The 25,988-nt window shown below is 30.5% G+C and overlaps 1 protein-coding gene across 1 annotated transcript; it reads left to right on the top strand.

The window, feature by feature from the left end:
- Nucleotides 1-6,805: 6,805 nt before the first annotated feature.
- Nucleotides 6,806-24,120, top strand: LOC129216970 (E3 ubiquitin-protein ligase CHIP-like). Its single transcript, XM_054851194.1, has 7 exons — nucleotides 6,806-7,069; nucleotides 13,062-13,260; nucleotides 14,447-14,612; nucleotides 16,347-16,416; nucleotides 18,669-18,725; nucleotides 21,495-21,611; nucleotides 22,525-24,120. The coding sequence occupies exons 1-7, from the start codon at nucleotides 6,968-6,970 to the stop codon at nucleotides 22,648-22,650; spliced, it is 837 nt and encodes a 278-aa protein (XP_054707169.1). The 5' UTR covers nucleotides 6,806-6,967; the 3' UTR covers nucleotides 22,651-24,120.
- The last annotated feature ends 1,868 nt before the right edge of the window (nucleotides 24,121-25,988 follow it).

Below are 25,988 nucleotides of genomic sequence, written 5' to 3'. Positions count from 1 at the left end.
ATTTTCTGGTGCATATAATTTAAACAAACAAATGTGACACGGCGTTTTCAAACTAAAACAATCTAAAAATTGGTATACAAATTTTCTGGTTCAACTAGATTATGTCACTTGTCTTAGTAAGGGACATTTTTTTGTTCTTTTTTACGGGAAGCCATGCAGTGCCGTAGCCAGGCACTGAAAAAGGTAGGGCACTTGACTTGCATAGAAGGGCACTCCCAGGGATGCCGACTAAAATAAAAACATTGTGGGGAGGGGACATACCAAAGGTTCTTGCAGCGGGAAATTTTCTAAATTTTAGATGAAAAATAGTGAGTTTTAAAGTTTTTTTAAAGTATTTTAAAGTTATGTAATGAACATTAGAAGCCCGAAAAGTCTACAAGCCTGACACATATTTTTTGGCTTTGAAAAAAAGGAAAAATTTAATACAAACATGCACAGTATTTTTGTAATAAGGTAATTTAATTTACACATGTTTTTTAAGACCAGTTTTTTTTTTAAATTAGTAATATCGGCTAACATATTAAAATGTCATTGCAGTCTCTCAATGTCAAGGTCATTTTTGAAAAACAATTGATTTTTCAAAATTTGTTTCACCTTGTTTAATAAAAGCAAGCACTCTTGTTCAACTGCAATGACCTGTGTGAGTCCAGTTGATGTAAACCGCCCAATAATGCAAGATTGCACCATTTCACAAACCTCATCAATGTATTGCCTTGTAGTACTTTGGGATTTTGAAAGTGTGCGGTGAACTGAGTTGACTTCGTTGTTTTCATACTTCTTTGGAATACGTCGATTCTAAGGAAGCGAAAGATGTTGAATTTGTTGAATTTGTGAAGGTTTTTCTTTTAAACATAATACCCAAAAGTATTCAAAATCATCACGCCTCCCATTTGATATGCAAATCAAACGCTCGTATATTTTTTCCAGATCAGCAACTTTTAGATGAGCACCCCGCAGTGTTGCCCACCAGCAACTGACTTGATCCGTAAGTTCGGGCGCTGGGACAAATTCTAAGTGTGTTTGCAGACCGTAACACTATCATTATTCATACCACTCGTTTTCAGTTAACCTGCTTACTACCGCAATAATTATTTGTTTTAACTCATTACTGAATGTACTTTACAAGGTAAATTAGTTTCTTACAAAGAAAATAAAAGATAAATTTATGAGTTTAGAAAGCATAATATAACTAATAATTTTCATGATTTATTGGGGGGGGGCTCTGCCCCCTCAAAAATATTTTTGAGGGGGCTTGGGCCCCCTCAGGCCCCATGGAGTCGGCGCCACTGGCAAAAATGTCTTTTTCTTTTTAAATGTGGAATTCTACACACAATTCAAGATAACTTTATTTAACTTTTAGTGAAACAAGATAAAGTATCATTTGATTAGAAGCATGCTGTTCAGGGTTGTAAAAAAACCTTTTTTTTTTTTTTTCGAAAAACAAAAAAAAAAAAAAAAAAAAAAAATTTTTTTTTGGTTTAAAACAGGTTTATTTGGTTTAAACTCTAATTCCTAGAATAACGAATTCAATTTGGGAAATTCATGAATATTTAATGATTTAATTGTTAATGAATGTTTAGTATTCACATTTGTACTTAATTACTTGATGATTAATTAAATAATTAAAAAGTAAAATCTTGTAAATTCATTTCCTCATACATAGCGCTTTATGTAGGAGAAATATTGTTTGAAAATCTTTAACTGCTAAAAAAGTACATTAATGTAATAAATAGACCTTGGCACAAATGAGTAATGAAAGAAATAATTAGCTGTGAGAGTTAAGACATAATTATAGAATCCAAAAATAAAATCTAATACTATAAGCATAGGAAGTAGTTTGCAGTATCTACAAATGAATCACAAATCTGATGTACATTACACTATAATGTAATAGTTTATGTAATGTATTGTAGAGAGAACTTATACAAATAGGATAAATGAGGCAGTGAGGCAAAGGGATGTAAGTGGACATTTTCAAGTTTTGAGTAAAACGCGCTTTAAGGTGTCTAAGGACCCTTAACCTTCAAAATTGTTGATTTTCTGGAAAAAATATATGTCATGCATAATTTAATTCTGAACAATTTAATATCTTATTTATTACCACATGCAAAATTTTTTTCAAGTTATCGTAAAAATGCGTAACCTTTCCCTATAGAGATTTATGTTAACAGCAGCTGCTTAATAAACAATTTTAAATAGTAAAATGTCTATTATTCAGGCGCATTAAAAGAATAGTTTCATCATTTGTATATTGTAAAAAATAAGGAATACATTTAGGATTGGAAAACAAAACTTTAGAACTTGTCTTTTTATTTGAGGGATTTAACTGAAATATTTTTTTTTACAAAGAAAATGTATTACTAAACACATTAAATCAGGAGAAATAATCTATACAGTAAAAAACATAATGATTTTTTAAAGCCTATTTGAGGCAGTCAGAAGCAAAGGGATGTAAATGGCAAAATTAAAAATTTGGAGTAAAGGTTAGTAGGGGAACCTCAACTCTGTTTTGGGGCAAGAGATGGTGCCAGTTTCTCGTTTTGTGTGTGTGATATCTCAGAAAGTTTCTTATATATTTCCGTAAAACTTTTAGTGCATGTTTGTCTGGCTTATTTTTATGATCTGAACCTAAATTTATTTATTTATTTTTATATCATTTATATATTTTTTTGAAATTTTACAAGTTAATATCAAAATTTTGGGCTAAAATACATATTTTTTAATATTAACTTTCATTTTTGGTTCAAATTTAGGTTCAGATCATAAAAATAAATCAGACAAACATGCATTAAAAATTTTACCGAAATATATAAAAAACTTTCTGAGGTATCACGCACACAAATCAAGAAACTGGCACCAGATAAAAAAGTCTTAAACAACTGCTGTTAACATAAATCTCTATGGGGAAAGTTAAGGCAATTTTACGATAACTTAAAAAGTTTTTGCGTATGGTAATAAAAAGGTAGCAAATTGTTCAGAATTAAAGCATAACATATATTTTTTCCAAAAAGTTTAAAAATTTGAAGGTTAAGGGTCCTTCGACCCAGGGTTCGAAAATATCATGATATTTTCAATTAGCACAAATTAAAGTCTTCAAAATAGTAAATGCATCCTCAAATCACTCTTTATTTTCTTACATTATTATTACAATATGTATAATTTAAATTAAGTTTTCTTTTTATATTTTTATCAATTTTAATGCATATACTTAGCTCATTTTTCTTCAGTTAGCTACTTTTACAGTGTTATGATTCAGATATAAAAAATATGCATTAGTCGGAGCACAGTCATAAGACTTTTTTTGACCAATGTTTAATAATTAATTACTCACTTTTAACACGAATTAAATTGCTACATTACTAATGATTTCGTGAATATAAAATGAAAAAGGAATGTTACATTACTCTGTTATATTATTGTTGTACTAATATATCATTAAAATAAAATACATAACTTTTTCTTATTTTCAATAATAAATGAACAATATTATGATGGTAATATAATTTTTATATTGAAAATATTATACTTGAAAAAATAAACATCAAAATATCATGATATTTTTAAAATAAATATCGGATATATATCATGATATATATTGGCAAACCCTGCTTAGACCAATTAAGATACTGTTTTAGGTAGGCTTTCATTGAATTTTTTTTTCAAAATCATGCTATACAGCAGCATTTTCCAGGGCTACTGGTTCTACCATCTTTTGCCCCAAAACAGAAGAGAGGTTCCCCTACTAACTTGTACTCCAAATTTTTAATTTTGCCATTTACATCCCTTTGCTTCTGACTGCCTCAAATAGGCTTTAAAAAATCATTATGTTTCTTACTGTCTCCTGATTTAATGTGTTTAGTAATATTTTCTTAAAAAAAAATAAAAATATTTCAATTAAATCCCCCAAATAAAAGTTTTGTTTTCCAAGCCTAAATGTATTCCTTATTTTTTACAATATACAAATGATGAAACTATTCTTTTAATGCGTCTGAATACTAAAGACATTTTACTATTAAAAATTAATGTTTATTTATTCTTACTACCTACGTCCTTTTACTATATTGAGATGAAAAAAGTTCTTTAAAAGGCTCTTATAAAAACTTGTAATCTGAGCACAGAGTTACACAAGTTTTTCTTTCTTGCTCTGACTGCAGTCTATCATTGATGTCAAAAAGTGCGTGCAATTTCTGGGTTTTTTTCTTGTCATTCAAATATTCTACTGAGTTTAGATTTATATACACACTAGATTGCTTAAGTGATACATGATTTATTGCTGTAAAACTTAAGTAATGAAGCAAATTAGGTATTAAAATGAAATAATGGCTGATATGCTTTTTGGACTATTTTGAAATGTAAAAGAGAAATGAAAGGAGAAAAATAATAATAATAGATAAAGATAAACTACTTGGATTTTTTCTCTATCTAATTTTAGAAAAACATAGTTTGTCTGCTTTATATTTATGTACCTAATAAGAATTGTTTCATTGATTTAAGAAAGAAAAGAAAAACTATTGAGAAAATTTAAATTACATTAAAAAAAAAAGTTTGCATATAATAATTATTAATATGTAATTTACCTCTAAAGCTTTGCTAGTTACTTTGCATAGAGTAGATTTTATATCTTCCAATCATATGTAAAATTAATGGAAATGTTTGGGGGAAAACAGTTTAGTTTTCCAAAAAAAAAAAAGAAGCACGAAAAAAAAAAAAAAAAAAAAAAAACCATTGGTTTGAACCATACAACCTTGATGCTATTCACTCAAAATACCCATTTTCTGATGATTTAAAGAATTTATCATAAAACAGTGTGAAAAAGCAATAAAAAAATTCACATGTGCTTCAAAAATATATCTGCTTTCGATTGCTAAAAATAGGTTGTAATTAAAAATTTAGAAATTCTTATTTCAATCTCATAAATCGTAACTTTTATGTTTTGCTGAATTGCATGTGCAATGTTCAAAACCCCCTTTCAACAGCACATTTATTCTGTAACCCGGTAGTTTTGCATGTCTCTTCTCGGTATCCTCACGCCCACCGATAGCCAAAACGAAACTGCATTCTTCATCAAATGTTTACAGGTTCAGAAAATAATTAGCTGGTTAAAATTATAAATCTTATTCGAGAAAGTGCGAAATCACGCTTGATTAGTTGTTAAATTTATTATTTATTAAAAAAAAATCATACACTTGTTTTTGCTTCATTAGATTAAAAAAAGTTGGATATTGATGTTAAATAAATTACTCTGATAACATTGATTCTGACAGCAAATTAATGATTAGAAATTAGATTATTTTATAAAAATGTCACATCCGCTTGTTTCAGAAATAATTCTCCCTACTATAGTTAAAAAAATTATCTCATTATTTCCACAAAGAGGATTCTAAATTCAAAGCACTTGGACCCTTCATTTCTTACCTCATCGCTCAAAAATAAGCTTGAAATAAACACTAATTGAGCTCATCAGTTTGACATAATTCATCAGAATGTTACTATATTCGAAAAGAGAAGTCTATGTAATAATTTTAGTTCTTTGTGGCGATATTGAAGTACTAAAATGAATATGAAAGGTTTTACAAGATTTGAAAAACATAAACCAAAACTTATGCATTGATGCCAAACATATTTTAGTAATAATTTTCTTGGATTTTCGACAATGCTTCCTCATTTCCCACTATTTTCATACTTGAAGAAATTCTAACGACAATCATTTTCAACTGAAATACTGTAGTTGAAATGTGTTTTTGTAAAACATTTTACTTCGAAATATAAGGAAATAACAACGATCGAATAAAAATAAATACATCTAAACATGCATAAACATAATATTTTGGTCAATTTAGTTGTTAAATTCAGACTAATCTCTTACCTAGTGACGTCATAAGCCATTCGGTAGCGGAAATTTATGCTGCCATCTAGTGATCAGACACGCATATAGTTAATAAAATTATTTCCTGTACATACTTGTTTTCGGAGGAAAAAGAAAGTAAACTATCAACATCGTCAAAAAATAAACAAAAGGAGCCGTTTCTAGAAACATTAACTCCAATGAGTAGGGTCCTGTCTCAGTTCGTGATTGCGAAAAACATAGTTTGAATTCGAAATTTCAGAATTCAAATCAATTTTCTTTTTTTTTAATCTTAAGCTCAAAAGAAGGATTTGATAACATTAGCAGAAGAATTTTAGAGCTGAAATTTTCGCCTAGTTTAAAAATAATTAATTTAACTAACCTTTATTATACTGCAGCATTTAGTTGGAATGGATAGTACTATGCAAAATATTTTGTTGAATACGTAGAACGAATACGTAGAACGTTTCGTTCTATAATCGTAGAACGAAATGAAAAATGTTTAACCGAGAAAGAACGTTTAGAATTAACAAAAACAAAAGCTGAGAATTTTTATCGCCAAATTGTTTAGGGTTATAGTTTTAATATCGTGGGAGCAAAGAGTTCTTGGCGAGATTTTGCGTGTCAGTTAAACCATTTTTATTTTCTATCATGAGTGGATTAAAATGGTAGAAAGAATACAGAATTCGATAAGTTTAAAGAAATAATGGAAGATTAACTAAAAAGAAAACTACCACCATGTATCCCTGAGAATTTTATTGATGATTTGCATAGCGTGACGGAATTAAATCATTTAACCGACAAATTAAAAACTTGCCAAACGGAAAAAAATAAAATTTACCGATTCGACAATTTGAGAAATAATTCAGCTACAACCACTAGATGGCAGCACGAATAGCGAATTTCGGATATAGCCGCTTACTAATGTCCTGGTGTCCTGGTCTGGATTTAACTGTTCGAATCGATGTTAAATTTTGTGTATGAAAAGTCACTTGTAAAGTGATTAATGGCATGTTTTTCTTCAGAATTTATTTGAACTGTTCATCATGTATTTGTGCTATGTATAAAAAGATTTAATGTGACGTACAGTAATATTGTATTAACTTCATTTTTCAACCAACCATGAAACAGGACATGACATCCACTGAACTAAAAGAGCAAGGAAACAGACTTTTTAGCGCTAGAAAGTTTGAAGATGCTGTGTCTTGTTACAGTAAAGCTATTGTATGTTAAGGTTCCCCTCTGTTAAATTAATGTTTTAAGTTTTTTTTTTCTATCTTGACAGATACTTATTTTTACCTGTCGTTCATTCTACAGATAAACTATCTGTGGCTATACATTGAGGTGCAATAATTTTTTAAATCCCGTCCTCAACATGTTAAAACTGATAAATTCTTATTTCATTTTGAAATACAGAGCAAATATAGTGACTGGAGAGACGTAACATTGGGTTTAAATGTTGCGTTGTTTGTAAAAGTTTTCCTATGAAACTCTAATTTTAAAGGTAATCATGTAGTTTTATAATAATGTACGTCATTTTAGGGCCAAAATAACATTAGTTAATTCTAAAATTTTAAGTGAATTGGTAATTTTGTTTGATAATAAGAAATAAAGTTTAAGAATGTTTGGTCAGTAGGGATTATATCATTAGCGTATCCAAACGATCCTGTTGGGAGGGGCGAATGAATAATGCATTATGGGGAGGGGGACTAATGAAAATAAAATTTAAAAAAGTTTAAGAACTGAAACCACTTATTACCTTTGATGACGTAGCAATTCGAGGGCTTCCCCCGGATTTTTTCAAAATTGAAGTCCTGAAAACATAATTGAAGGCCTTCTTTAAAGGCATGAGGTTCAAGACTCTCTCGGCAACAGTGGTGCAGCTACGGTAGGGGTTTGGAGTTAAAACCCCTCCCAGAACTACAACATATTCATTTCGCTCTCCCCCTCCCCCCCCCAAAAAAAAAATCAACGGAGGGGGGAAAGCAGTATTTAAACTTTTCCAAGCAAGGTAGGTTTGACCAAAATATTTCATTGCTTATTGATCGGGAAGCAGTCACAAATCACTTTCCAATTCTAAAACGTGGAGTAATATTTCGGGATGAGCACCCCTACTTTTATAAGAGGGCTTAAATGGTCTTCTGTAGTCTGTAAGGTTATTTATTCTACATAGCTTGAATTATCTTTTTACAGGATTCAGACTGTGTAAAATAAACAACTGTTTGCTCCTTTGTCTTTAAGTAATTAGTGTACTATAATCATGATTTCAAGTCATTATTTTTTAGATTAATTTTGCACAAGAAAAAAGCAAAGAAGACAGGGCAAGAATAGCAGACAGGGAAATATTCAGAAGAAACTGAAATGAACTGGGACTTTTTTTTTAAATTAACGCTTAGTAATTTAAAAATATTTTCTGCAGAGCCAAAAGTTTTCTGCGAACGCCGTTCGTGTGTTCGTCTATATTATGCAAGACTGCATCGAACTTGGTACACAAAACTAGACAAGAGAAGGATAGAAAAAAAGATTTCCATGGAAGATGCATTTGATGAATATTAATATAGTTTTAGGCACATGTAAAACTTTTGCATTTTATCTCAGTTTTTTTTTTTTAACACCAGACTTTATTATTTCGCTAAAACAAGACGAGAGAAAGAGGAAAATACACGATATATTTTCTTAAGATATTGAATTTATGAATACGGACTTCACTAATTATTTTTGGCACTTTGTTATATTATTTTTTACTACCACAAATCAGTTTGGAACAAATCTGTTTCACTTGATTTACATTTTCATCGCTCTAAACTAGTCTCGGGATATTTATTGCAGAAAAGACATAAGTCCAAATAAAAAAATTTTTTAAATTAATTTCAGTGACAAAATGAAACGTAATTTAAGGTGAGGTAATGATCCTACCTGTGGCTATATTAGTCATAAAAATTTTCGTAGAATTTAGTTCATTTTTGAATGAAATAATTAGAGACGTACCGAGTAGCACTTTGGCCGAGTAGCCGAGTACTCGGCCTTTCACTACTCGGCCAAGTTACCAAGTACCAATTATGTTTTAAGAAGAACCACCGACACACATGTGATGAATTTTGAACTTATTGGAATAGTAGTATCCTTGTCCGTATAATAGTTTTTAAAACTGAATTCCAGCTGAAATTTAATTATACATTATATTTAAACAATTTTGTTTGTGTCAAAAATTTTACAAAAAAATTATTTTTAAAATTAAAAATAAATAAATAAAAGGTATGATTAATCAAGTTGGAATTAAAACAAATGACATTGAAATCCCTCTAATGCGGACAATTTTTTTTTGTCCGCAATAGAGAGGTGTCCGCAGGAGAGGGGTTTAATAATGTTATTTGCATAGGAACTGGGGAATTAAAAATTGTCCGCATAAGAGGGGTGTCTGTTAGGAGGGGTTTCACTGTATACCAATCAATTATAGTTCTAGTCCACCAAACATAAATAATTTTTAAAAGCAGATAAAACAAATGTACAGGAACACTGCAGACACGTGTTTCTGACCCCCCGTTACAAGGAACGTCTTTTTAAGTGCATAACATGTGAGTTAAAGAATGTAAAGATATACAACAAAAAAATCCGACTTTTGTTGGATGCCTTTAAATCCATGAGCTCCCATTTTGTGCATTGAAAAAGAAATTCCTTGTAACGCCAAAACATGTGTCTGCAGTGTTCCTGCATTGTGCTTTTAACATTGTTTTATTTAATTTTATTTTTTAACCAAAGGTATTTTTATATTTTTTATAACTAATTTTTGTTTGTAGCAAAAACCCATTTTTAATATAAAAATTCCATATTTTCTATACTTACATTTTTTGCATAATTTTTAATAAAAAAGTTTTATTAACTTTGGGGACAATGGAATAAAGATTTATTCCATTGAAGCATTACAAACTTCATTTTTCTCAAAATTTAAATTTGACTTATAAATTTTAATTGTAAATGATAGCAGAATATAATGCTTGCTCTTTTTTTTAATAAATTTTAATACCTGTCTTGTACAATATTCAATTTTTTGCAACTACTCGGTATTGGCCGAGTATCTGATCAGAATTTGGCCGAGCACCGAGTACTCGGCAAATTGGCCGAGTAGGTCGAGTACCGAGTAGTTACCGAGTACTCGGTACGTCTCTAGAAATAATCACTTTTTATAGATTCCTGAAAAGTTGCATTAGTTGAACTTAACGCCCTTTCTGAAATAATCGATTCAGTTGTGATATAGAAAATCAGCCACTGAGTATTATACCCATTATCATGTTTTGTTTTTTATGCTGCTAAGTTCAATTGTGGAACATTTGTATACTTTTAATGCATTAAGAAAAAAAGTTAAAAATTTAGTATTTGAGCTAATATTTTAAAATGATTTTGGAGAATGTAGGAATTTGATTTGAATGTTATTAAGCTTCCTTTTCTAAAATTTTTTAAATTAGAAATATTTATGCCTTCTTTCAAACAAAATTTTTCCACAAAAATGAAGCATTCTATTCAGCCCACAATTTTATTATACAGTTGAGGCTTCATTTTATGAACTCTCGGGGACCTCTAACACTAACCACTAAAAAAATCGAATAGTTTTGTTTCAATAAAAGGTCTTTTAAAGGCTGGTAAACTGTTGTAAAATCGTGAGAGTTTGTGAATTAAAGCTTTGTAAAATGGACTGTAATAACATTTCGAGTGTTTGAAAATATCCGATATTTTGCTATATATCCCATACTTTCAATCAGCACAAACTAAAGTCTTGAAAATAGTAAACGCATTCTCAAAGCACTTTATATTTTCGTATATTATTACAATATGTATATTAAAGTTTCTTTCATTATTTATATCAAATATTTTATTTTTATCAATTTTAATGGAGAACTGAAGTTTAATGGTAATAGCTTATTTAGTATTAGCTGTTTTACACATTTTTCTTCCGTCAGCTACTTTTACACAGTTATATGATTCAGAAATAAAAAATATGCATTAGTTGATGCATATTCATCAGTCATTTTCTTTTTTTTCTGACCAACATTTATTGTTTAATTAAGCACTTTTAATATGAATTAAAATTTTTATCTTAATTTTTATTTTATGAATATAAAATAAAAAGGAATATTACAGTAGAAGACCGTTATAACGCACACCTTGGGACCAGAGCTTTTGCGTTATACAGATTTTTGCGTTATATAGATCATTTCGCAAATTTTAAAACTAATATTCAGGATATATCTATATATTAGCACTTCAGAATGAGTATTATCTGCAAAGAGTATTAAAGCACCAATATTACAATTATTTATTCACAAATAAATATGTCTCACAATCAAAAGAAAGTGTATTTTCCTGCACTTCTGCTATCTTCATGGTTTGCATAACAGCCGCATTTTCAAGAGCCATCTGGTATTTTTTGTTTACTATGAATACTAATTTTCAATTTAAAAGCTTTGAATTAAGATAAAAAGATGAAAAACTTTCAAAATTTAATTTTCCTAACAATTTTTATGTTTGCAAAGCAAAACAGAGGGATTTTTTAAACTTCAAAACCTATTGTTTACTTCTGAAAAGTTGTGCGGTTTATAGAGAATTGCATTATATAGGTCGGCGTTATAACGGTCTTCTACTGTATATTACTTTTTTTAATACATCATAAAAATATAGTATATACTTTTTTGATGTTTTTTAATAATAAATGAACAATATTATCGTGATTAATATAGTATATTTTTTGAAACTACCGTAGTTGAAAAAATATAGAATAATAAATAAATATTGGACATACATATATCGTAATATACAGATGGGGGACAAAATAATATGAACACCTATGAAAAAGTATGCCGTATTTCACACCTATAGTACAGCCACGCCACCTGCAACAGAAGTCTGCCACCTGGTGAGCGTGAAAAGGAACCTATCAGTGTCTCAACAGTAGTCACAAATGTTGCGTGCTTGGTTCTAAGTTTCTGTAATAAGTTGAGATGTCAGACCTTACAGAGTTCCAAAGAGGAATGATTGTTGGGGCGCGTTTAAGTGGAGCATCGGTTACGGAAACAGCAAAGCTTTTGGGGTGTGCAAGAGGTACGGTGTCAGAGGTTGTGACAGCATACACGAAAGAAGGTAAGACGACGTCTTCAAAGCACCACAGTGGCCGAAAGTCAAAGCTTGCTGATAGGGATAGAAGAGCTTTGAAGCGCATAGTAGCCCAAAAGCGCAAGCAATCCTTATCCGAAATAACATCTGAAATGACCAGCCATCTCCAGGACCCCGTTTCAACAAAAACTGTCAAAAGGGAGCTTCATGCTGCGAACATTTATGGCAGAGTGGCAATTCGAAAACAATTGGTGACAGCAACTAATGCTTTCAAGCGACGTCAATGGTGCCGAGACCACAAAGTTTGGTCCTCACAGATGTGGCAACAGGTAATATGGTCAGAAGAATCATCATTTACCCTATTTCAGACTACCGGGCGCGTTTATGTCTGGCGAACGCCCTCAGAAGCCTTTAATCCTGAATGCCTCTTGCCGACTGTGAAGCATGGGGGTGGCTCAATTATGGTATGGGGTGCGATATCTTGGCGTGGTCTTGGGCCACTTGTTATTCTGCATGGGCGTGTCAAATCTAATCACTATCTGAGCATTCTAGAGGATCATGTCCATCCGTTTGTCCAGACTGTGTTCCCTGGAGAGCGACCGCTCTTTCAAGACGACAACGCCCCCATACACACTGCCAGATGTGTCCAAGAATGGTTCGAAGAGCATGACAGTGAAGTTGAACATCTCGCCTGGCCCCCTCAAGTCTCCGGACTTAAATATTATTGAACATTTATGAGGATATTTAGAGTCCAAACTTCGTTCCCGATTTCCACCTCCATCCGTACTTTCGGAATTAGAGACCATTCTGCAGGGGGAATGACTTAATATTCCTTTAAATGTTGTCCATGACCTTTATGCATCTATCCCCTGTCGCATTCAATCTGTTCTTCAATCAAAGGGTGGTCCAACCCTCTATTAATAAAGATTTTTCCTTATTTCACAGGTGTTCACATTATTTTGTCCCCCATCTGTATATCATGATATATATTGACTGGAACATTTCATTTAAGTTGCTTTAATTGCAGTTGTTCAGAAATATTTTCTGTCCAATGGATTACTTAGTAAAGTGATTTTTGAGCCTTTAATTTGAAAAACTTTTTTTTTTGTAGATTTTAAATCCTCAGATTCCTACATACTTTACAAACAGAGCATTATGTTATCTAAAGCTTCATCAGTGGGAACTTGCTTGCCAAGACTGTAGAAGAGCACTCGAATTAGATTGTACGTCAGTTAAAGGCCATTTCTTTTTTGGACAAGCTCTACTAGAATTAGAAAATTATGATGAAGCTATAAAATATTTTCAGAGAGGTATGTATCTCTTTTATACTATTTTTAAAATTAAGAATCAGCCAGTGTATTTAGTTCCATGATTGAATTTTAGCTCTAAAAGATTAATTGATGTCTATTTTCATGTCAGTGCTTTCTAAAATCAGATTAAACCCGAGTTTTAATTATGGTGTTGCAGTGTTGTTTGACAACCAAGTTATTTTCTTGAGAATGTTTTCATGGTTTTTGCTTAGTATTGGAAGATATAAAAACCAATTTATGGAAAGTAACCTGAAAAGCTTTATAAATAAATTACAGATGAATAAATTTGCAAACTTATTTTTGTTTAATGTTTAATGCAAGTTTGCTGGATAATTTTTCATTCCTTTTTTTAAAAATAATCAATGTAAGATTTCTAATCTATGTAACTTTTCTTATTAGGTACAAAAATGTACAAGGCAGATGAACTAAGTTTTTAAAAAATATATGAAGAAAAAAATCCAAATAGTTTGTCTATTTTATTATTGTTTTTTCAATCTTTTACATTTCGAAGTAATGTAAGCCAATAAAGCATATTGCAGCCAAAACTTCATTTTACTACTTAATTTGCTTGACTGCTTAAGATTTATAAAGACAAATGACGTATCATTGATAAAAACCATTGTGAATATAAATCTTAACCCTTGAAAATTTTTAAGTGACAAGAGAAAGAGAGAAAAAAAAAAAAAAGCTAAAGAAGTCCAAGAGTACTTAGAGGCATAAAATGGATCTAACTCTTGGATTTGGATGGAAAACAGCAGACTCCTTTACCCCAAAACGACCCTTACTCCACAGTCCTGGTTATAGGAGGATAAAAAACAGGATCTGTTACTTTCCCCTGGTTATTTATTGTAAGTATGGTTCCCAAAATGCAAATTAAGACTGTCTTGGACATTTTAAGGGGGCGGGGTCATGACCCACCCCCTGAATCAGTTCTTGAAAGGTGCAGGTAGTCGTTGACTGAAGCAGATTTTAGTTGTTATGTGTTGAGTTACCAATTTTTTAAAATTATTTTTTTTATACTTGTAAGGATAGCATTGTGCAAATCAGTGGGGAAAATTCCTTAATTTAATGGGACGATCAAGTTATACCTGAGTAAACAAGGATCCACTGTAATAACACATTAACTTCATTATAGTTACTTAAACTTGGAATATTTGGTGATCTAACCTTTGATTTTTTTTTGCAGCTAGTGATTTAGCAAAAGATCAAAGTCGAAACTTTGGTGATGATATTGCTTGCCAGCTAAGGATAGCAAAAAAGAAACGATGGACAGTTCAAGAAGATAAAAGAATCGACCAAGAAATTGAACTGCAAACATATCTGAATAAACTTATACTTGAGGATAAAGAAAGGTGATTTGCTTCCCTTTTCCTTTTAAACAACAATTTTATTTCAAATATTTTCAAAAATTGCAAGAGGTAAATGATTGAATTAATAAAATAATAAAAGGTATTTGTTTTGTAATACTGGATGAGAAAAATTTCTAAACAAATTTATTCCTGAAGAAATATTATTTACTATATAATTCCCCTATAATTATTTTAATTAATTTGCATAAAACAGTGATAAACTTATAATTTTTGAATTAATCCTGTTGAGTTAGCTGCTGAAGCTAAAAGGGACACTGAAGAGCAGTTATTTTTTTATGAAAAATATTTTAACATAGGTATGAATACTTACATTTTACCATTTCGCTAGCCAAATTTTGTTAAAAAAACATTAAATGCAATGCAGCATAAAAATCTCACATTTAGAGGGATGGGCTTTGGGATTAGAGAAATGATGCTGGTTTCATGCAGTTATCTAATCTTTACTGTTTTCAAAAATTTTGCTGTGTCCACAACAGTAGCGCACACAGGAGTTTTTCAAGGGGGGGGGGGTGCAGGATCAAAGCTCCGCCATTCTCATATCAAACTCCAATATATATCCAAACTTATACTTTTGATTTTATCGATTTTCAAGAAGAGAAAACATTAAAAAAAAAAAAAAAAACTGAACAATAACTTAGCATTAGTTAATAAACTAAATTTTATAGTAAGAAATACTGAATTAAACTACCACAAAGCACGGTAATTAATGCATTTACTTTTCTAACAATCTTTACTAATAATAAAGCTGAAAGTCTCTCTGTCTGGATCTCTGCCTGTCTGTCAGAATCTCTGTGACGCGCATAGCGCCTAGATTGATTGGCCGATTTTCATGAAATTTGGCACAGAATTAGTTTAGCATAGGAGTGTGCACCTCAAAGTGATTTTTCGAAAATTTGATTTTGTTCGTTTTCTATTCCAATTTTAAGAACATTTTCCCAAGCAAAATTATCATAAGATGGACAAGTAAATTACCAAGTTATTATAGCATGGAACTGTAACATGAGCAAGCCAGTTGGCGAGAAATTAATCATACATTATTTGTAAATATACAAGCAAACCAAAAGACCTATTATTTTTTAATACCGGCAAAGCCCTGTTGGTGCTACTAGATAAAAATAAAAACAGCGAAGCAATAATCATCATAAAAGAACAATTTATGTTTACATGCAGTTCAATTTTGCAGGGGAAGCATGAGAGAAAATAAACTTTATTTTTTCATTTGCTAAATCTGAAATTATTGTTACCTTTGCTTGAAATTATTTTACGTATAGCATAAACAGGATTATAGTCAACCAAAAAATCTCAAGGGAGATGGGAGGAGTACGGCCCCCCGAACCCTCCCCTTGTGTATGCCACTGGTCCACAAGTATAGACTAAGTAATATGGCACTTAGTTCATTGTTTTCAAAAAGTGCAAGAGATTGAAAGTCATATACATCTGTTACTTTTTATTTTAAGATCTATTTATTCTGTGTAGTATTTAGTACTGTGCTGTTCAGTTTAAATGCAAACAACCCTTGCCTAGAAAACTAGTTATATTTTTATGAATTAAAGAAGTAAGGGAAACTTTTCTGATTTGATTTTTTTTTTTTTTAACTTCAAGACATCAAGTTTAAATAACATTTCATTCTTAATTTTTTATCTTACAAGATTTCAAGTAAGGTTATCTGTTGTAGATCTTTATCTATACCATTCTAATTTTTATTTTTTTCTCCAGGCAATTAACAATGTTAGAAAATTTGGGTGTAAAAAGTAAAAATGAAATCTCTAGACTTACTGAAAGATATGTAAGTAATTAAAAAAAAATATTATTTCATAGTTTTATTTATTTATTCATTTATACTCTTGTGTTTTTTTTTTTGTGTGATTTGATTCACTAGTTTACTGTAAGTCATTAAATTTAGATGAAATATTTACTGAGTTCTGCAAGCATATTTATATTAAATGTTCATTGATATTTCCTGTATATACAGTGTGATTCAAAGAGAATGGTGCAGTTTCAAATTCTTATTTTTCTGAATGTAAAAATGGTACAAAAACTAATTATTATTATTTTTACAAACTTAAATTATTCTAAATATCTTCTATTTGCCTTCCTCGCTTCTCCTGATGCCTGACCAATATTGCACATATATTCAAATTCCTACTATACACGTTGTAGTATGTACACAGTCGCAGAAGCAATTGCTGTAGGGATCCAACTTTTCTGTTCATCAAGATCAGCAGTTAAGGGTTATTAAACAGTATCCTTTACATATCCTCACAGGAAAAAATGCATGGTGTTATGTCTGGTAACCTAGGAAAGCCAATCATGCAGTGCTTAAATCACCTATGATCATCGTTTTGAGTAACAGAATAATAAATAATGCGAGGGACGCATACAGTAACATACAACAAAACCATTTAAAAACGGCCAATTGAAACTTTACAACTCTGTCTTTCATTCAAGCTCCACCAGAGTCGAGAGTTGTTGGCCCAATATTCCCAAACAGATACCTTATGAAACCTCACCATTCTTTTTGAATTACCATGTACAGTGAAACCTGGCTATAACAACAAACCTGTCTATAACGATATTTTCCTTGGTCCCAGCAAAATGGCAGCATAAATAATCAAACTGCCTACAACGATAACCTGTCTACAACAATATTTTTTTAGCTCCCAACAGGATTGTTGTAGACAGGTTTTACTGTACTTTAAATCTATGTGGTGGAACCTCAATCAGCCAATGCGATCCTGCGTGGACGACCTTTGGTGAATTCAAAAATTTCAAATAAAACAGAGTACTTAAATATTGCTCTCAGCAGACTACAAAAACTTTATTCTGGATTTATTCAGTACATGCAATAAGAGTGGCTGGCTCTGGTGACCATCCAGTGATATTGTTTACTTACTAAAAAGAGTGTATGGAATTCAACGAAAATCGACCATGGGTTAAATGAGTTTTGGATAATTAAGGTTCTACTGTACTTTAAAGAACTTTTTGACTTGTTCTAATGAAATTGAGGTCTGTTAAGTGAACCACTTAAAAAAATTCCATTCTTGCAATTTAAAATTTTCTTATATTTTCCAACAGATGCCAATATTGCCATATTTCATAAAATAATAATAAACTTGACTCAAAAACGAGATCACACAAATATGTGTGATTTCTTAGGAAAAGTTTTTTTTACATGTTTTAAAATGCAATATAGACCTTGTCAAAAGCAGGACAAAAGTCTAATTTTAATCGGAATACCTCATTATTTTTCTTGCCAAAAAATTTAGAAATCTAAAGATGAGTAAAGTAGATTTTTGAATTGAGCAATTCTTAGTTTTATGTCTTTTAATCAGGTTTAAATCAATAATCCTTTTTTGATACTAAATCTAAAATCAACATTTTGACTAATACATAAATACACCACCAGCTCAGTCGATTCCAGCAGAGGACTGCAGTTTTGTGCTTATTAGCACTCATCAGCCCGGCATAGGAAATGACTGAGCTGGAGGTGGAAAACCTCTTAAGGAAGCCAAGAGTGCCAAACAAACAGGTAGCTACTGTCCAACCTCGGATTGTATGGAATTTTCAAACGTCCAGATAAGACGAAGCTATCTGAATGAGGCGGAAAAGTAAAAATTTGATGCCGGTATTCCGCTCATTTGAATGAGACTCTGCTTTTGCAAAAGCTGGCATCGCTGAAAAATAATAGATTTGTCCATTTCCGGCTGTAAAACGGATGTTTGTCTTTCCATACAATCCGTTGTCATACAGTAATATAGAATTAGCACTGACCAGTCCTTGGCTAGAATTGACTGAGCTGGCGGTGTATTTATGTATTTCTGCCTTAGCTCTAGCTAATGGGCGGTAACTTACTGAACATTTTGAATTATGTTTAAATTACACTAGTATCTTATGCATTAAGTACACTGTATGTTTTTATGCTTGAAATAAGGGTTAAAACATATATCCTTCTCTTATTGCATAATATTTTATGTATCAAGCAATTATGTATTTAAAAATACATTTTAACGTTCATGTTTTAATCTCATTTTTTTGCAGGATAATTACCAACATGAATTAAATAGTATGTTTGAAAAACTTGATGAAAGAAGAATGGTAAGCAAATATGTAGATGTGAATTTTATATTGATTTCATTTGAACATTCTAATTCATACCCTTATTCAGTGTTTACAGATATGATAGATATAATATCAGATACATAATACATAAGTATTGTGGTGAATGGATGGTCTTATGCCGTGAACCATCATCCATAATGCAATTTCTTCAATGAGAAGGTTCAAAGTTAGATTAATGTAGAAAATTATGCATAAACCATATTTGTATTCCTTTCCTAGTATAAACTAGGAAAGGAATACCAAGTAATACTTGACATGCTTGTATATAATTAATACCAGCAGCACTAGTTTATTACTGTTTTTAAGCATTCGTAATCAGTGATAGCAGCACAGAAAGAGAAAAAGGAAATAAATGGGGGCAATCCCTAAATAAAATAAAAAAAGGAAAGAAAAAAAGCAAGCGTTGCTGGAAGGAAAAAAAAAGCATTGTAGTGATTAAAAATTCGATGCCACAATATTGAATCGAAATCCAGGGTGTGACGTCACAGATAAGAGAAGAATTTTTTCGACCAATTGGACTGACACTTGAAGATTTGATAATGTTGTTCTGCATTAAAAAAAATTGTAGAAAAAAGTATTGCGTATTTTTAAAAAATAATTCTTCTGAAGTGGGAAAAATGTTTTGATTATTACATAGTTAAATTTTTTTTAAAAAATGCTTCTATACTTTTTGAGGGATGGGTTAAGCAAAAAATAAAACCCAGAAAAAAGTGCAAAATTAAGTTTTTTTTTTTTTTTCAAAAATTCATAAAAAATACAAAAATTGGTCAATCTGCTTTAATGTTATTTTTCATCATGTTAGAAATTAAATTTGCTACATTTTAGTACAAAAAATATTTTTCTGGCACAATTGGTTCGGGTTCTGAGGGGTAAAAAGAGCTAAAAACTGCTAAAAATCACATAAAACAAATAACTTTTTTCTAATTAAAATATCAAAAATCGAAGCCCGAGGTGCTCACCGTCGGCAAAAGTTGCACATGTATATCAAATTTTATCTTTGTGGACGACCTTGCCGTTCTCCCTGAATGCGCGCCACAAACACACACACAAACATCTTGTTTTATTATATGTTTAGATTATTATTTTTTGATAATAGTAACCAAATTTCTCTATGTTTAAGCATGTGTGCAAAGGAAAGGTTTTTACCGTCCTGTTCACAACCCTTGTGTCCAAAACTATTTTTTGAAACTTTATTTTATGAGAAAATATCGAAAACAACAAAATGTGTCAAAATTATTTTTTTTGAGTATTTAATATATTTATTCAATGTGAACATTCAAGTATAAATATATATGTAACTTATTTATGCAGCTGATTTTAATTTAGTTGCATGAAAATTAAATTCTTCATTAAAAATTTCAATTTGTATGCAGGATTTTTTTTTTTCCATGAACCAAATTTTTTGTTATTGTTTGCTGTATGCGAAGCAAAAGGAAGTGTTCAAAATATGGTGCAATATTTGACTTAAATGCAATAAATTACAATTTTTTGTAGTTACAGAATGTATTATATTAAAAATATGAACTAAAAAAAGAATTGCACAAGTTTTATAATAGAAGTGTTCAATCATCAATTTCTTGTTCTTTAATCTATGATTAAAAGAAATTTATTTAAAAACTATGATTTAAAATATTGCACATTTAATAAGATTCCTTTGAGTTATAAATGGAACTGAAATTAGTTGTCTTTGTTGTGTTGTGAATTTCCTCTCATAACCGTACCAACTGTTACATAAGTAAGTTTTTATGTAATAGTTTTTGGCAATTTTTTTAAAGTGAAGTATCTCTTAATAAATGGAAAAAAAATATTATCAAATTAAATCTCAGTAATGTCTATATTTACGCATTTCAAATATTACAGTAAATACAAATTGATTAAATTACACCCCTTGAGATTTAGCATAGTTCTGGACAGCTTAAGACACTTTTGGACGGTAAAAACCACCTGTCTTGTCCTGAATCAGTTTTGGACAGTCCAAAATTTAACCCTGTTTGCTTGATTTATTTTTCTTCTTTCTTGATAAAGAATTCCTAGGTTTAATGCACCCAAATTCACAGGTCTTCCTTTTAATCTTTTTATTCATATTTACTGAAGAAAACAGCACGCCTTTGTTGTGGATGTATTTAAACTCCATAACTCCTGGGTTATGTTCCCTAAGCTTCATCCAAAGTCTTTTTGCTTCATACCAATTAATTCAAATGAAGTTAAGTTTCTCTTAAGTTTTCTTAGTTGTAACAGTAAGTCATAATTTTTCAACCTTGTTGCTCTTGAAGAATTTCATATACTCATTTTTTAACTCAATGCTCCTGAAGCTACTGAAAAATGGTTTGCAACCCTGTCAGTGTTACTTACATTCAACATTATGGACATGTACTGATGAAGTGTTCTTCTGTGGATAAAATTGGTTTGCGCTTATTTTTTCATCTGCTAGAAAATAATCTAAAATGACTTTTGAGTTAGTGAAGGTGAAGCAAATATTTCCCAATGAGCAAGTGTCTTTTAAGGAGGCTTATTTCTTTTTATTATTATTATTTTCAATCTGGAAAATTATATGATGGGAAATATTTGAATTTTGTGAACCTTTTAAAATCTGTCTTTAGTGGAAAACCATTCATAATATTAGTTTTCTATCACCCTTTACAAGTTCATTGATATGTAATTAATGATGATGTACTATATGGAATCTTAAAAATATATTTTAATACAATATTTAACTGTTCAGTACTTTTTTCTCCTCCAATCTAGAAAAGAGAAGTGCCTGACTACTTGTGTGGGAAAATCAGTTTTGATATTATGCGTGAACCTGTAATTACTCCTAGCGGTATCACTTATGACAGAAAAGATATTGAAGAACACTTACAGGTCTGCATATCCCCTTTCTCTTTTCAGGTGCAAGAAAGGAAAAACAGTTGTTTTAAATTTCCTCTTTGTGATGATTTTTTTTTTTACTACATCCAAAATCAAGTGGTAATATTTGAAATTTCGTAATGTTGCAATAAAAGTTGTGCTCAAAATTTAGTATTTCTTTCTGGTTGATTTTCTAATTTTCTCCTTCAAAAAATTGTAAGCTTTTTAGGTTTTAGATTGATGGCTGTTTATGCATCAGCCATTGCGTGGTAATTTACTTATAATGCTTTGTTATTTCTATTCTAAGCTGTGGTGTAATTCAGAGGAGTTCTTTTCTGACATTTATTTGATCACAAGTATCTCCCTATGTTGTTAATGTCTTTTTAATTTCAATAAACTTGGTAAGAAACTGCCAGTGTCCCTCTTTACTTATTTTTTTTAAAGCAGTCTCAATTTTATTCACTTATTTTTCTCATGTTAAGTTTACTTATTTATTGTTTCATTATCTACTCAGTTATTCATTCATTGTTCTATTTTCCCATTCATTTGGGCAAACATATTTTAAATAATCAAGTAGAAAATATTTCAGAAGAAAAATGTTTTATTTTTCACTTTGTTCATCGGAAAAAAAAGTCTACTTTTGTTTGAAGGTACAAATTTACAACCTAAAATAAATGTTTTAATACAAGTTTTACAATGAAATATATTGTACTTTATTCACAAACTGTAATTTTCAAACCAAATTTTTAATTTGTTCATTTTGAAAAAAGGCAAGTTATCTATAGTCGGGGTAAACCTAACCTGGCAGCATTATAATGCTGTGATTAAGACCTGTTTAGCCTTCATAATGCTGCCAGGTTATATTTGCCTCAACTGTAAACTAAGTGTTTTGATTTGTCTCGTAACTATTTATTTTTGATTTTTACAGAGAGTTGGGCATTTTGATCCAGTGACACGTACTCCTCTTGTTCAAGAACAGTTAATTCCAAATTTAGCTCTTAAAGAAGTGGTTGATGCTTTTATTGCTGAAAATGAATGGGCTGTGGAATATTAATTCTACTCATTGTTCAACATTATATGAGTTGCAGAATTCAAGCGTCTGTGCACAAGTACATCACTGGTCATTTATTGTTAACTTCCTAATTTTATATATTGTTCATGTTGCAGAGTTTTAAGTAAAAAGAAAATATGAATTGAAAATTTAATTATTGAATGATGAAAATATGTACAAATTTATGCAAACATTTAGTTTTCTGTTTTTAAAAATCTGAGATTCAGGTAGTAGAACCCTGGTTAGACATTTTTCTGGAATGTTTTCAACCATCTTCTGATTCTCTAATAGTTTTTTCTTCTTTCACAATTGCTAAAAATATAAATATTTTTAATTCTTCCAAAACGCATAAGATTTCTTCTTGTAGTTAAGTCAAGGTAATCAAAAAAATTTTGAGTGAGTTTCCTTTGTTTATTTAAAACTTAAATGCTGTCTGACATAAAAAGGTTTTTTGTGAAGTCTAAAAGGAGTTTTTTAAACATTGTATGTGATAATCAGTTGAATTTTAGTGTTTTTATTTTTGCAATTTTAATCTATTTTTCAAGAAACTATTATAAAGTTACCATCTCATGTTTGATGAAACAAGAGATGGGCACTTTAAAATGTTATTTATATTATCTGTAGTATTGTATATTAAAAAGTACAGACTATTATTTTTTTTATACTCATTGGAAATTTTATTTATGCAAATAAGTTGAATTTCTGTGTATTTCAAAATAACACCTACCTTTCTGCCATGAAAAAAGGGGGAGGGGTTTTAAACAGAGTTTCCTCTGTATTTGATTCTTTTAAAAACTGAATCTGGGGAATCACCAAGTGAAAAAAAAAATCGTAGTAAGACCAGTGAAAGTTGTCACTCTACTTTGCCTACAGTTTCAAGTAGAACTAATGGCAAACAATTCATTACAATATGATAGTTAAATTTACTTCAAATATTTTTAAGACTGGAATAATTTAAGGAGTGATTAAAAAGGGTAGCCATCAAAAACCTGGAAATAAAGAATAGGCCATGAATGTAACAAAAAAGGCTGAGATTTAATTCGTGAGGAGACTTAGCATCTTAGCAACAATGAATGATTTTACATTTGAATTGTGATGTCCTCATTTGCAAGAGAAATTTGAATAAGCATAGCTGATATTTTTTCCAAGAAATTCCGGTAATTCTCAACATATTAAGATTGTTAAATCTCTCATATTTCTTCTGAAATACATTTTGTAGCATCAATACTTTTATTTTCAAAATGCAATGACTGTTAAATAGCAGAAATTAGTTACAAGGTAATTTTTTCAAAAATGAAATACTTCTAATTTTTTGGTCTTCTATATATAGTCAATTCGCTTGAATATTACTGCAACTCGAAGTTTTTATTAAGCCTTCCTTTGTCTTTAATTCTATGCTAATTATTCTCAATATCTCGTAGTTAACTTCCTTTAACTCGAAGTATAATTCGAAAGAACGAAAAAAAAAAGAAACAAACAAGTGACTATGAGAGAAAAATTAATTCACCTTCACTTGCAATTCCAGCATAATAGACCTCTAAAGCAAGAAGAGCATTCTGTTAAGCCAATGTGCGATAAAGGAGTTACACGTGCAGAAATGAGTTCGCTTGTTTTTCTTTTGTTGTACTGTACCGTTTACACTTTGCCATGTTGCTGAACTACGAATTTGTTTTTAAGCAGTCAAGTTGTCAAGTCAACTGATGTTGTACCTTTATTCAAACGCTGACCTAAGTTAGGATGCATTCCCCTTCATTCCTTAGTTCGGTCATTTGCTGATAACTTCCTGAGAGACAGAGTGAGTTTTCTTAGCTATTAAAGATGTCTAAGCAAGTACTCTTTCAGTGATATCAAAAGAAAAAGTGAAATTTCTAAAGCGGTAGAATCCATCAATCCTAATTTGAAACAAATGAAGAAGTGCACCTTTCCTGAAGCATAATCAGCTCTATTCAAGTGGTTCCAGCAGTATTGAAATCATTTTGATTTTTTTCTCTCAATATTTTGATTAAACTGTGCACATTGTCCTTAAAAACTTTTAAGTTCTGTAATTTTGTTTATTATATGTACATATTAATTAAAATATTTGATGTTTTTTATATTGAAATGTCAAAAGCCCCTCATCGTATAAAATGCCCCAATTTTATAAAATTAGGGGCGCCTTGTGGCGCCCCCTCATTTTGTGTATCGTAGATACACAGTCATAGACACACAAAATAGAGAATCATTGCAATGATTCTCTATTTTTTCCTAGGATACGAAAATATTCCTCTCTTTAAGTCTCCAAAACATTCGTTTAATTTGTATCATTGAAGCAGATACAATTTCTGAAAATATTTAAATCAAACAAAAGGCACTTCTCCTTTGTCTAGTTCTCACCAAATTTGCTTGAATTCTGCCCCTTCGTGCAGGGAAGTAACCAGAAGAAAGATTTAAGGGACACATTGGAAAAACAAAAACCAGCAAAAAGAAAAAAATTTTTTTTTTTTTTGATCCGATAGGGAAAAGGTCAAAAGGTGTCCGGTCAACATTTTGAAACTTTTAATTTTAAAAACGCAATTTTAGCCTTAAAAATGCGATTATAGGCTATGTTTATTGACGTTAGGGTAAGGGAGGGAGCTCAGAGACTGTTTCCGATTGATTATTTTTTTAAATAGATTGAAATCAATTCCTTCTCCCCCTGTAAGTTTTCAAAATTGAATTTTCAAAAACGAAACTTTAGACAAACTTTGAAGATTTTAGGGATAGGAAGATCTGAAGCATTTTCCCTGGAAAATTATTCAAATTTATAGTCCAAATAATTTAAGCAATTTTTTACATTTAGGGGGCTGTTCCGCTTAATTTTTTTGTAAATGTTGTTTAAAAAACTCATTGCTTGTGATATTAAAGAAAGGCGGCATGGGGACCCTTGCACGAATATTTTCTTATACAGGGTGGCGACAGAAACTGGAAAAAAAAAGTTCCCTGACTTTTCCCTGATTAAGTTCACCAAATTTCCCTGATTTACGTTACCAATGATAATAGTTTCCTTTTTTTACCCTACCTGAAAAGCATTGCATATTAAATAAAATGCAGTGTTTAAAACAGTTTAAGCTGTTAATTGAAAATATATTTTGAAAAGATGCTCCTCTGTTTTTTTGATAAAAATAGTTTATTAAATTATCGACAGAGAAATATTTTGCGAAATCTAAAACAAGTAGTGTACTTCCAGGAACCAGCTAACATAAGAATTCTAAGAAATTATTAAAGCCACTCTTACAAACATATCTAATCGTGATATAACTAAAAAATTTAAATAGAGATAATCTTTAACTGAATTTTCAAGCAGTATTTTTGTTGCTGCAAGA

Source organism: Uloborus diversus, chromosome 2 (assembly GCF_026930045.1).
Source record: "Uloborus diversus isolate 005 chromosome 2, Udiv.v.3.1, whole genome shotgun sequence".
Taxonomy (NCBI): Eukaryota; Metazoa; Arthropoda; class Arachnida; order Araneae; family Uloboridae; genus Uloborus; species Uloborus diversus.
This window is presented reverse-complemented; position numbering and strand designations above follow the sequence as displayed.